The sequence below is a fragment of the Bombina bombina genome, chromosome 4, assembly GCF_027579735.1.
Source record: "Bombina bombina isolate aBomBom1 chromosome 4, aBomBom1.pri, whole genome shotgun sequence".
NCBI lineage: Eukaryota > Metazoa > Chordata > Amphibia > Anura > Bombinatoridae > Bombina > Bombina bombina.
Window position 1 is genome coordinate 241,449,203 of NC_069502.1, and position 12,590 is coordinate 241,461,792.

The following is a 12,590-nucleotide window of genomic DNA, read 5'->3' on the forward strand; positions in this document are numbered from 1 at the left end:
GCATTCCATTGACATTAAAGGGATACTGAACCCAATTTTTTTCTTTCATTATTCAGATAGAGCATGCAAATTTAAGCAACTTTCTAATTTACTCCTATTATCAATTGTTTTTAATTCTCCTGGTATGTTTATTTGAAAAGCAAGAATGTAAGTTTAGATGCAGGCCCATTTTTGTGAACCACCTGGGTTGTCCTTGCTGGTTGGACAGCACCAATAAACAAGTGCTGTCCATGGTCTGAACTAACAATTTGCTGGCTCCTTAGCTTAGATTACTTCTTTTTTAAATAAAGATAGCAAGAGAACAAAGAAAAAATCATAATAGGAGTAAATTCGCTTAACATTGCATGCTCTATCTGAATCATGAATGAAAAAAATTGAGTTCAGTGTCCCTTTAAGATTCTGTCCTGGAAGGTTCTCTTCCTGTTGGCCATTGCATCAGCAAGCAGAGTATCTGAACTGGCTGCCTTGCAATGTGAGCCTCCTTATCTGGTTTTTCATGCGGATAAGGCGGTGCTTTGCACTGGTTTGGGGTTTCTTCCCAAGGTGGTGTCTAACCATAGAATCAATCAGGAAATAGTGGTTCCTTCTTTGTGCCTTAACCCTTCTTCCAAGGAGAGGTTACTTAATAATCTGAATGTGGTTCATGCCCTGAAGTTCTATCTTCAGGCTATGAAGGATTTCAGACAGTCTACATCTCTTTTTGTGGTGTATTCAGGAAAGCGCAATGGGCAGAAAACCTCTTCTACTTCTTTGCCCTTTTGGTTGAGGAGCTTGATTCGCTTGGTCTATGAGACAAGGTGACATAAGCCTTCTCAGAGGATCACGGCTCATTAAACTAGAGCTGTGGCTTTGTCTTGGGCCTTCAAGAATGAGGCCTCTATGGAGCAAATTTGTAAGGCGGCAACCTGGTCTTCCGTACACACGTTTACAAAGTTTTATAAATTTGATGTCTTTGCTTCTGCGGAAGCTGCTTTTGGGAGAAAGGTTTTGCAGGCTGTGGTGCCCTCATATTAGGGTCTGCCTTTTTTCCCTCCTGATTTTATTCAGTGTCCTTTAAGCTTGGGTATATGTTCCCAACAGTAATGAATGAAGCTGTGGACTCTCCTCCACTTTATGGAAAACATACATTATGCTTACCTGATAATTTCATTTCCATCAAGGGGAGGAGAGTCCATGACTCCCGCCCGTATCTCTGATGGGCGGACCTAAATTTAATTCATCTTCTGGCCAGGTTCTTAATTCCCAACAGTAATGAATGAAACCATGGACTCTCCTCCCCTCGATGGAAATGTAATTATCAGGTGAGCATAATTTATGTTATTCTCAGCATTCCCCTGCGTTACTAATTGTTGCCTCCATAGGAGAAGGTAAAACTTAAAATTATTCTGATCTTCAAATTGTTTATGTGAAAGTTGCCTCTTGGCCAGAGCAAATGGAAAGAGTTTAGCGAGGAAGTGAAATCTTTTTACAGTCACAGTGCCCCAAGTAAAATGCAGATTTATCAGCCAATGTTCTGGTGTACAATGGACTTCTTCTTGAAAGATCCTTGGAACTGTGATTCCCCTTTCGGTTAAGCTCTTCAATTGAATGCAGTCTGCTACATTTGTGGTAAAAGGTAGAGGAAGTAATTACAGGTAAAAAAAATATTTTACATTCCATGGCATAGCAACCATAGCTTCCCATTGGACACACCAGGCAAATTCCTAGTGAGTCAGCTGGTTAGCTTAGCTCCACCCACCAATTAGTCTAAAGTAGGTCTTGACAGAACTACACGGAACCTTGAGCATTGACATGAAACCCAATTGTTTTTTCTTTCATAATAACATAGAACATTTTTTTAAACTCTATTCACAAATTTGATTTATTTATTATTATTATTTATTTAATCAATCACAGCTTGCTTTTACTTCTATACTGTTCTGTGCTGTCTACAATAGGTTTCTCACTGAAATTATTTACAAACAACTTGTGCAATTATAGCACAAATGGATGTAAATGCTTCTCTGGGATCCCCCTTTGTTCAGAAATAGCAGACATATATGGCTTTGACGTTGCTTTTTGGTAAATAGAAGGCTGCTAAATGCCGCTGCGCACCACACGTGTATTATGCCCAGCAATGAAGGGGTTAATTAGGGAGCTTGTAGGGTTAATTTTAGCTTTAGTGTAGTGTAGTAGACAACCCAAAGTATTGATCTAGGCCCATTTTGGTATATTTCATGCCACCATTTCACTGCCAAATGTGATCAAATAAAAAAAATTGTTCACTTTTTCACAAACTTTTTCACAAACTTTAGGTTTCTCACTGAAATTATTTACAAACAGCTTGTGCAATTATGGCATAAATGGTTGTAAATGCTTCTCTGGGATCCCCTTTGTTCAGAAATAGCAGACATATATGGTTTTGGCGTTGCTTTTTGGTAATTAGAAGGCCGCTAAATGCCGCTGCGCATCACACGTGTATTTTGGCTAGCAGTGAAGTGGTTAATTAGGTAGCTTGTAGGGTTAATTTTAGCTTTAGTGTAGAGATCAGCCTCCCACCTGACACATCACACCCCCTGATCCCTCCCAGACAGCTCTCTTCCCTCCCCCACCTCAAAATTGTCCCCGTCATCTTAAGTACTGGAAGAAAGTCTGCCAGTACTAAAATAAAAGCTATCTTTTATTATTTTTTTTATTTTTTAAGCATATTTACATATGCTGCTGTGTAGGATCCCCCCTTAGCCCCCAACCTCCCTGATACCCCCCAAACAGCTCTCTAACTTATTAGAAGCCATCTTGGGTACTGGCAGCTGTCTGCCAGTACCCAGTTTAAAAAAAAATGATTTTTTAAAAAAAAAATGTTTTTCTGTAGGGTAGCTTCCCCCCCCCAAAGACAAACCTCCCAGATCCCTTAGATCCTTTTTAATTTTTATTTCCCTCCTCCCTCTCTCCCACTTTTCTTACAAATATTTTCTGTAGTGTAGCGGTTCCCACCCGCTCCTACCCCGTGCACGTGCCCGCCCCCCGTGCACGTCTGTGTGCGCCCCTGGCTACCCCGCCCACGATCCTGCCCCCCTCTGCATCATAGAAGCCATTGATGGCCGCCCACCCGCCTCCCACGTCAGCTCCCACCCACCAACGATTGTGGCCATCGATGTCCGGTGCAGAGAGGGCCACAGAGTGGCTCTCTTAGCATCAGAGGGGTAAGAAAGGTTATTGCAGGATGCCTCGATATCGAGGCATCACTGCAATAACCGGGAAGCGATTAGGATCGCTTCCACTGCTTTCCAAGACCGACGACGTGCAGGGTACGTCCTCGGTCGTTAAGTGTATTTTTTGGAGGACGTACCCTGCACTTTGTCGGTCGTTAAGGGGTTAAGGAAGTTTACTATGAAATCTCATGAGATCACAGTAAAACAGTTCATGACCTCAGCACTGCTTATGCTGATTGGCTGCTGTTTATTTCTTCCCTTTCTTTTTACCGGCATCTGGGCAGTAACTGAAAGATAACTTTTTACACAGCACTTACTCTAGTGAGCTGAGGAAATTATGAGGTAAAATATCTTCTTTTTTTACATAGAGATGCTCAGGTTATATTTTCCTGTCAACTTTTTACAGTTATGCTGCATCACTTTCAAGTGATTTAGCATATGAGTATTATGTCCCTTTAACAAAAACAATATGTGGACAGTCCAGAATAGCACAGACTTTGCTAAAAATATAATTGTAAACATCAGGGCTCTACAAACCGAGTCACAGATGCCTTTAGGCCCTGGCAACCTGGTTTAGAGCCTGCAAGACACTCATTGGTGTCCCCCCCCCCCCCCCCCAATCAGCTTCACCTGAAATAAAGCCAGGTGTGGCTGAATTCTTCGTAGTTGTGAAATACAAATCTATTGATATATTTTCGGCCCCCCTTCTAAAACCTCTTGCTCAGCCTCTATTCCAATGAGGGCCCCCAGGGGGATGAGGAATAGGTGAGACAGTTAATGTCACTTGATCTCACGTGCGATACCATCCAGAGCTTTCAATAACATGACATACAAATTGGGAGTCAATCTTCCAGGGGTCTTTGAGCATATATGTAGCCAAATGCTGCAGGTCACCCTGCACACAACACACACTCCCATACATACAGACATTATATATATATGTATATATATACAGTATACGGTAGGGGTAAAAATATCAATTTCATACAAATAAGCTTTTTGCAACAGTCCAGTTCAGTTATGTCACTACCTAACATGCTCAGTAGAATGCTTCTTTTTCAGCGCATTATTAATGTAGCTGCTCTGCAGAAGTCTGTCAGCAGAGGGAACCTGTAATGAACAGTCACCATCATCAGTACTTAACTGTGATCTAATGCTATTTCACTGAAATCTCACAAGATTTCATAGTAAGCTTCCTTAAACTGAGCGGGGGGAGTAACTGTGGTGCCAATAAACTGAGAGCTGCTATGGCTTAATAACTTTAACTTGATGTACCTTATAGCTAAAGTCTCAGTCTTTTACATAGTCTCTAATAGCATGCTTTTATCTCTGCCCTTTCAACATACAATAAATTCCTTTTTGGGCCTGGCCTGGATGCTCTCACATCCATAGTCTCTGTGTGTGTGGGGGGGGGGGGTTTACCACAGGATAAGAAATCCAAGGGCAAGTGCTGAACAGATGGACATTTTCATTAATTCCTTTTGGCCCTCAAGATATCAAAAAGCGTGTTCCTCCACTCATGCTGCAGGATCCTCCAAGACTTCATGGAGACCCAGCTTTTCCTGGACTAAGACCAAGCAGGCCAAAAAGTCCTCTCGCCCTTCAAAGTCAGCATAAAGTGTGCTCCTCTGTTGAGATTCTCTTTCTGTGGATGGCAGGTTGTGACTTTTCTGGAGGTTTGGGCTCACTCTGTTTCTAATCCCTGGGTTCTAGAACTGTAATTGCAAGGTTACAAAATTAGTTTTCATCCCATGCCTTGCAGGGGAAGAGTTATTTTATATCATGTGTCAGAGGACTCTATTAATGTTTCTTGTTGAGTGGATCCAGAAGGGAAAGGAGGTATTTCTCTGGTTCCTTGATGATTGCAGTAATAGTTATTGCTAATACCAGTTTGGGATTCCCAAAATGGAAGGAGCAAATTCTTCCCTTTTTGTTTATTTTACTACTTTAGCAGCCTGGATTAAGGCTCTGATCAGAAAGGTGGTGGTGGTCCCCTTCTGAATGTATAACTGCTTATTCAACTAGAGCAGTGGCTGCTTTAGGGACCTTTCAGAATTATGCTTCTATTGACCAGATTTGTAAAGCATTTGTAAAGCAGTCAATGTTTATGCCTTTGCTGAGGTGGCCTTTGAAAGTGCCTGATTCTTAACATGCTTCCCTCAACGTTTTAGTATATTCTGGTGCTCTCATAGACCTCACTGCATAGGTATTAGATCCCACATGTGATGGACTCTCGCCATCATATGAAATAAAACATAATTTATGCTTACTTGATAAAAGTATTTATATCATGATGACCCTGCCTATAAATACTGTATTTACCTTTAGTTGCCAGTAGGTCCTGTTTTGTACATCTTTGGCTTCACTTTGGTTCTTTCCTGTTTTTAGCTTTCCTATTCTGATTTGCCATACATATTTTTGGAAATGTAGAACAAAGCTCTGCAATGTATGGGTGTTTTTCATCATTATAGTTTATAGGAAATATATCCCACACATGATGAATTTCACCATCATGAAATAAATATATGTATCAGCTAATCATAATTGTGTATTTTTTCTCTCTGTTTCTCCAAAAAAAGTTCTAATTTGGCTGAAGTAGCAGGAAAGGGAAGGAGTCCCAAAGTATTTTAGGATATTTCTAATTGAGTTCAAATGAAACAAAATTATATCCCCACTAGTACTCAATATGTTTTTTGAATATGAAGAAACGGAAATATTATAGATCAGAATGTCAACTAAACAGAAATAGTTTTACTTAGGTGCATTGAAGTTATCCATAAAAATAATAATTTCACTTTCAGAGTATTTTATTCCTGCAGCAAAAGTACGTCTGTAGTGTAGGTATTAAATCTGACCCTAGGTATGGCAACCTGCTTATTTAATATATTTTCATAAATTAAAGACTTTAGCCCAATTATAAACTTATGTTAATAGGCATGACTAATGTGTATATACACAGTGGACAGTTAGGCTCTAGATAATGAACTTCAATTTAAGATACTGGAATGAGACAATTAAAAGATATGATGTTGTTTTAAAGATGTTTTTTTTTATTTTTTTATTTCCTCTCTCAGGCTGTCCAAAGGCACCTAATACTTTATGGAAAAAAAGTGGGAAGACTCGAAAGCCCAAAGCAAAGCGTGTATGTCCAGAGTCATGGGACAGCAGCAGTTCTGGCCTCGCACAGATACCTCGTTGCCCCCTTCCTGGTCTCAACACTACAGCTTGGTCCCAATCAGAAACCTCTCATGCCAGTTATCCTCCATACCCTATTTTGCCTGCATATTCTATTCCTATTATCCCTCCACCACAGATGCCAGTGCCAAATGAAACACCACATGAGCCTCTATCCAGCACTTGCCCCATACCACCTTTCCCAAATCCAATGCTTCCTCCTATGGTGGCTGTTATGCTGCCTAACTATATGTATGCCACTAGCATTCCACCTAATATTCACCCATTGACAACGGCACAACCTATAATCTCTGTTCAACCACCCTCTCTCCCTAATCCTCAACCTACCTTTCCAGTTACAAATACACCCTTTACTGTTCTGCAACCTACGTTTCCTGTTGCACAGCCTATATTTCCCTTTCCTCCGCCTCCATTTCCAGTTCTGCCACCATTACATACACCACTGCCATCACAAAACCTGGCTGAGCCTTTAACTAATCCGCTTCCCCCTGTCTCAAAGAACATGAAGACCCTTTCCTGCTCCTCTCTTCCTCGGAATCCCCTATCTCCTCCTCTCTTCCAGTCTCGCTGCAGCTCTCCATTACAGCTCAATCTACTGCAGTTAGAGGAGACACAGAAAGAATGTACAGATGGGATTATAAGAAATGTGTACAGGGGAATGCCAGTCAGCAATGTTGTAGCATCTCAATCCTGCAATGAATTTGAAACAGTGAGTGTTATTTTTGTGCTCATTATTTAGTTTTGTATTTAAGTAGACACAATTTGAATTTAATTTCTTATTCCCAGGTCCATCCCCAGCCTGGATCTTCTGCAGTTGCTTACACAAGTGAAGCTTTGTCCACCTGCAGTGACCTGCTTGACCTCCTTTTGCAGGAAGATGCATCTTGTGGGACAGAGTCTGCTTGCTCTGATTGTCTTACATCTGGATCCCATGGACCTGAAACCACTGATAGTCAAACGGGTGGGTCTGAAACAACAATAGGAATGTGTTTTACTTTATTTTTTATAATATTTCAGCAGAGAGCAGAACAAAATATGTATGTATTGTTATTTTATCTGTCTTGAAAAAAAACTATATATTACAAGTAACAGAAGTTAATTACTGGTTGTAAATTCATAGGGAGCAGCCTGACTAGCTGTAGTAGCAAGTACTTTGGCAGCGTGGATTCATCAGAGAACATTCAACAACAAGTAGTTCAATCTCTCGAGAGCAAAAGCATGAATTATATTCTGCAGGACCCCATGTGGCTGGTCATGGCCAACACAGATGAAAAAGTAATGATGACATACCGGATACCACAAAGGTACGTAAGAAAAAGTTTGGAAACAGGGTTGGAAATAAATGTACAAAACCTACTATATAAAAACCAGGAAAATGTTTCTTCTACAAAAAAAATCTTTACCCAAAATAACTGCCCAAATTATTCTTTAAAAATTACATAGACCAGTGATTTTAGGAAAGCAATAAGTGATTAGTCTTATAATGGACTAAAGCCAAAAAGGTTGATTATTCACTTCTGATGGGGTAGTTTGTGATGACATGAAGTTAAAACTTTGATAAATATAGGTTTGCTAAGTCTCTAACAGTTGGAACAGTTAAAATGAAACCAGTTGGCAACAAAAATTGGAGTACTATCTTAAAAATATCAGATGAAATGACAACATAAATTATATTTAAATGAAAAAGAGGAAACACAATGATCAAATCTGATCTGGAAAATGAGCCAAAGTTTGGTTTGATTTGATTTTCCATAATGTGGCGTGGGAAAAAGCAATCAGAAAGTAGGCATAGAGTATTGGGTAGTATTGAAAATATAGGTACATAACACTTGTGTTATTGAAAGGTAGATGGTACAAGTTGTATTTTTATTTAAGTTTTGAAAAATATGAAATGTCAAGCTTGGAACTGGCATATAAGAGCAAAAGTAGTGTGTCAAAAAATCATGATGGATATATTATGGATCAAAGTGATGGGAAGACATAGAAGGCCCTTTGGCTTTAAATAAGACAAAATATGGTAAGTCAATTAGGACCTGATATTCAAAAGCTCTAGTGAGATGATTTAAGACATCTCGTCAGTATGGAAAGATCCCTAAAAAAATGTTAGAAACAAAAAACTTTAGTTTGAAAGATATGTATCTCACTATGCATGGTTCTTGATGTGAAGGAAAGACACCTTACATTACAACTTAAAGGGACAGTCTACACCAGAATTTTTATTGTTCTAAAAGATAGATAATCCCTTTATTACCCATTTCCCAGTTTTGCATAACCAACACAGTTCTAATAATATACTTTTAACCTCTGTGATTATCTTGTATCTAAGCCTCTGCAAATTGCCCCTTTTTTCAGTTCTTTTGACAGACTTGCAGTCTAGCCAATCAGTGCCTGCTCCCAGATTACTTCACGTGCACGAGCACAGTGTTATCTATATGAAATATGTGAACTAACACCCTCTAGTGGTGAAAAACTGTTAAAATGCAAACTGAAAGAGGTGGGCTTCAAGGTCTAAGAAATTAGCATATGAACCTCCTAGGTTAAGCTTTCAACTAAGAATACCAAGAGAACAAAGCAAAATTGGTGATAAAAGTAAATTGGAAAATTGTTTAAAATCACATGCTCTATCTGAATCCTGAAAGTTTATTTTGGCCTAGACTGTCCCTTTAAGGTCTAAAACCCCCCCAAAGATTTTGCATGATTTCTCTCCATGCTGTCAAGCTTTTGAATATCAGGCCCTTAGAGATTTGCTGCTATGAATAATGAAGGAGAAATTTGAATCAATTATAAGCATAGTAAGTAAGAATTACAGATTTAAGTGAGGTAGTATGTCTCACTAGAATTAAATATGTCATTAGTTTGAAAACAAATACATAAATATAGAACTGTAAATTGTAACCGTGTTTTTGTTTCTCTCTAAGATTTCTCCATATCTTCGTTATTACCTAACTTACTGCCTAATCTTTTGAATCAGTTTTCTAAAAGTGAGATTGAGCTATGTCAGTCAGCTCTTACAGCAAATATCCAAGTCAGACAAAGTGACTGTATTTGCTTCCTCTAATAATTGTAATAATAAGAAGCATAGGTTTATACTATTTTCTGTTTTTCAGATCAAGCAAGCATTTGCTTAAGGCAACTTTCTATCTTTCATTTACTTTGAAGGAGGATATTATGGGTCTGTAATAAGTTGCTTGATGTTAGGGGAAATGAAGCAAAAGAGGAGGTAGCTATACTTTTCTACCTCTATGTGGCTCTTCCTTTTAGTCTTTATACAGCCATGTGGTTATTTAACAAGGTGCCACAGTGAAAGCAAATGACAAGGGATTTTAAAAGGCTTCACTGGTGTTATTGTGTATATGACTCAGAAAATGTCATGTTTATAGATGAGAAGTCTTATTCTACATGTGAAGTTGTGCTGAGTATTTGGATTACTAAGACCAGGAATCCAGTGAGATATACTACTGTGAGTGAGAAGCCTTCCTGAATCGGCACAATTGGGTGCTGCAACTCTTGTAAGTCTTGGTTTGCTGTTTCTTGTATATCCCTTTGGTCTACATAGAGGGGCCGATTTATCAATGTCTGTCCGACATGATACGCTGTAGCGTATCATGTCCGACAGACATCGCTGAATGCCGACAGCATACGCTGTCATCATTTAACATTGCACAAGCAGTTTACCAGAACTGCTTGTGCAATCCTGCCCCCTCCAGATTCGCTGTCAATCGGCCGCTAGCAAGGGGTGTCAATCAGCCCAAACGTAGAGGATCGGGCGGATTGCAGACCGCAGCCACAGAAGCAGTGGACTAGTTATGGAGCTGCTTCATAACTGCTGTTTCTGGCAAGCCTGGAGGCTCGTGCGGAAACAGGGGCATCAAGCTCCATTTGGAGATTGATAGTTCAGCCTCATAGACTACACTGTGAAGTGCCTTCTATCTTTTATTTATTTTTATTGGCTACCACCTTTTTTGCTTCATAACTACTTAATCAAAGGCCAGTGGACAGACTTCCAATGAAAGGAATGTACATTGGCTTTCAGTTGAGTTGCCAGTTTACAAGCATATGAGAGACTAGTAGAAAGACTTACTGCAAAAGGACCTGAAACAGGGGCATGCTTACTGTTGAGAGGTTAATATGCACAGGATTATTGCTAAAAGACCAATATACACTGTATTGCTGCTAAGAAGACAAGATACTCAAGATTATTGCTGAGTAGTCAAGGCACACATGCTTGCTGCTGACATTCCAGTAAACCAAGGTTTGCTGCTGAGTTTTAAGGAAACCAAGCATTGCTGTGGAGAGGGAAGGAAACACAGCTACGTGTTTACCCATGATAGATCGGGAAACAGATGCAGGCTGAGAGAATAGAATACAGGCAACTGGAAGCCAGGACTTAGGCTGTTTCTGTGAGCCATAAATACAGGAGTTTCCAAGACTGGAAATACAGGCAGGCATATAGAATAATTGCTCACAGGAAGCTGAATAGAGCAGTCAAAAAATCTGACACATGCTCAGTTGTTATCTAACTAGAGCTTTGTACACTTTTTAGGGTGCTACTCAGTCTGAATGCACATGGCTATCTTTTAGTGGAAACCTGTATACATTTCTTTGCCATTTTCTTTGAACGTGTAGACAAATGTAGATTTCTGGAAGACAGCAAAACTTTCTCAGGTCTGGTCAGCTGCTTTCTTATGAGCTTGCAAAACTTGAAGAGCATAATAGACTACCTTGAAAAGACCAGCTGTACATCAAACTTAAGGTATGGAAACTCTGAATGAAAAGCTGGATGAAATCCAAAACTTATGAAGAAAGGAGAATATTCTGTAAGGTCAATTTTTTAATTAGGGAAAAACTGATATCTGTCATGCTTTGTATAAGAGTTAAAACAATACATGAATTTGGGGGGACTTCCAGTAGAGGCTATTGCTGTGTTGGTGAAATCGCTTGCTACTACCGAGGATCTTAAAATCTATTTAATATTGCCACTACCAGGCAGCATCTTCACCTTCTGTTGACACCTGTGGTACCGGGAAAGTGCAGACATCATATGAGCAAATTTGAGGCCTCTCATAGGAGTATAGTCAGTGAAAAAAATGCAGTGGTGGAGGTCTCAGTGACGATCCCTAGTCACAACTTCCCTCTCCCTGCAAGAGGTTGAATATGTATAGCTTGATAATGCTTCAGAGGCGGCATGGTTGGAGCCAACAATAATGGTGACAACAATAGAACATATTTTCAGAATCCTTGAGGAACTTTTGTCTCTTCTTTGAATAGATCTATTGGGCCTTTTGCAGTCCAAAAGCCATGATATACTGAAATGAGCTGAATAATGAGTTGAATAGCAGTAGTTTTACGAAAAAAGAAGTCAGGCATTGCTCAGAGGGTAAAAATAAAATACATCCTTTATTAGCAACAAATTAAAAATAATGTCCATAGCAAGACAGTCACCGGAGTGTGAAAAGTTATGGCCTGACGCATTTTGCGCCCTCTAGTGGCACTTAATCATAGGCTGCAGTATGTAAGAAAGGATACCCTTTTATATGGAAATTCATTAACCCCTTACAACATAAGGATCAATAAATAAAATATAGAATCGAATTCATAAATGTACAAAATATATTAGGATTACAAGCACAATCACTACTAACAGGGGATATAAAAAACAGTTATTAATGCCTCATATGAGAAATCATGAAAATCAACAAAAGGAGCACAACAAATTATTATACATGATTTTATAAGGACGAGTATAATGTAAATACTCTCAACACTGTATATTAATGGGACGAATAAGGAAAAATAGCTAGGCTACCTAAACAAGCTGAGCACAGTTAATGATCTATAAAATAGTTAATATCACACTCCTTATTCACACCATTAGATTGACATGAGTGCAGTCTCAAAATCCAGAATAGTTCCTTTTTGTCAAAGATTTTTTGCTTATTACCTCCTCTTGGAGGAATGGTAGCTATGTCTATAATTTGCACAGACATATCCGCAATGTGGGCAAAATAAAAACCATTAAAATGGTTTGCCACAGCTGAGTCTTTGCAATAATTTTTGACATCTCTAACATGCTCGCCAAATCTGGTCCTAACCTCACGAGAAGTCATACCCAAGTACTGGCAATGGCAAATATTGCAAGTAACGAGGTAAACAGCAAATGTGATTTTGCAATTTGCATAAAATGTTATGGTATGTTGAGAATGA

At 39.2% G+C, this 12,590-nt stretch overlaps 1 protein-coding gene across 1 annotated transcript in view; it reads left to right on the plus strand.

Moving 5' to 3' along the window:
• The window catches only part of LOC128657214 (period circadian protein homolog 2-like), a 178,208-nt gene that overhangs the window by 132,026 nt on the left and 33,592 nt on the right, over positions 1-12,590 (plus strand). Inside the window, exons 19-21 of the mRNA XM_053711471.1 lie at positions 6,277-7,095; positions 7,173-7,347; positions 7,507-7,690. Coding sequence (XP_053567446.1) covers positions 6,277-7,095; positions 7,173-7,347; positions 7,507-7,690 — 1,178 coding nt within the window. The remainder of the gene's footprint in view (positions 1-6,276; positions 7,096-7,172; positions 7,348-7,506; positions 7,691-12,590) is intronic.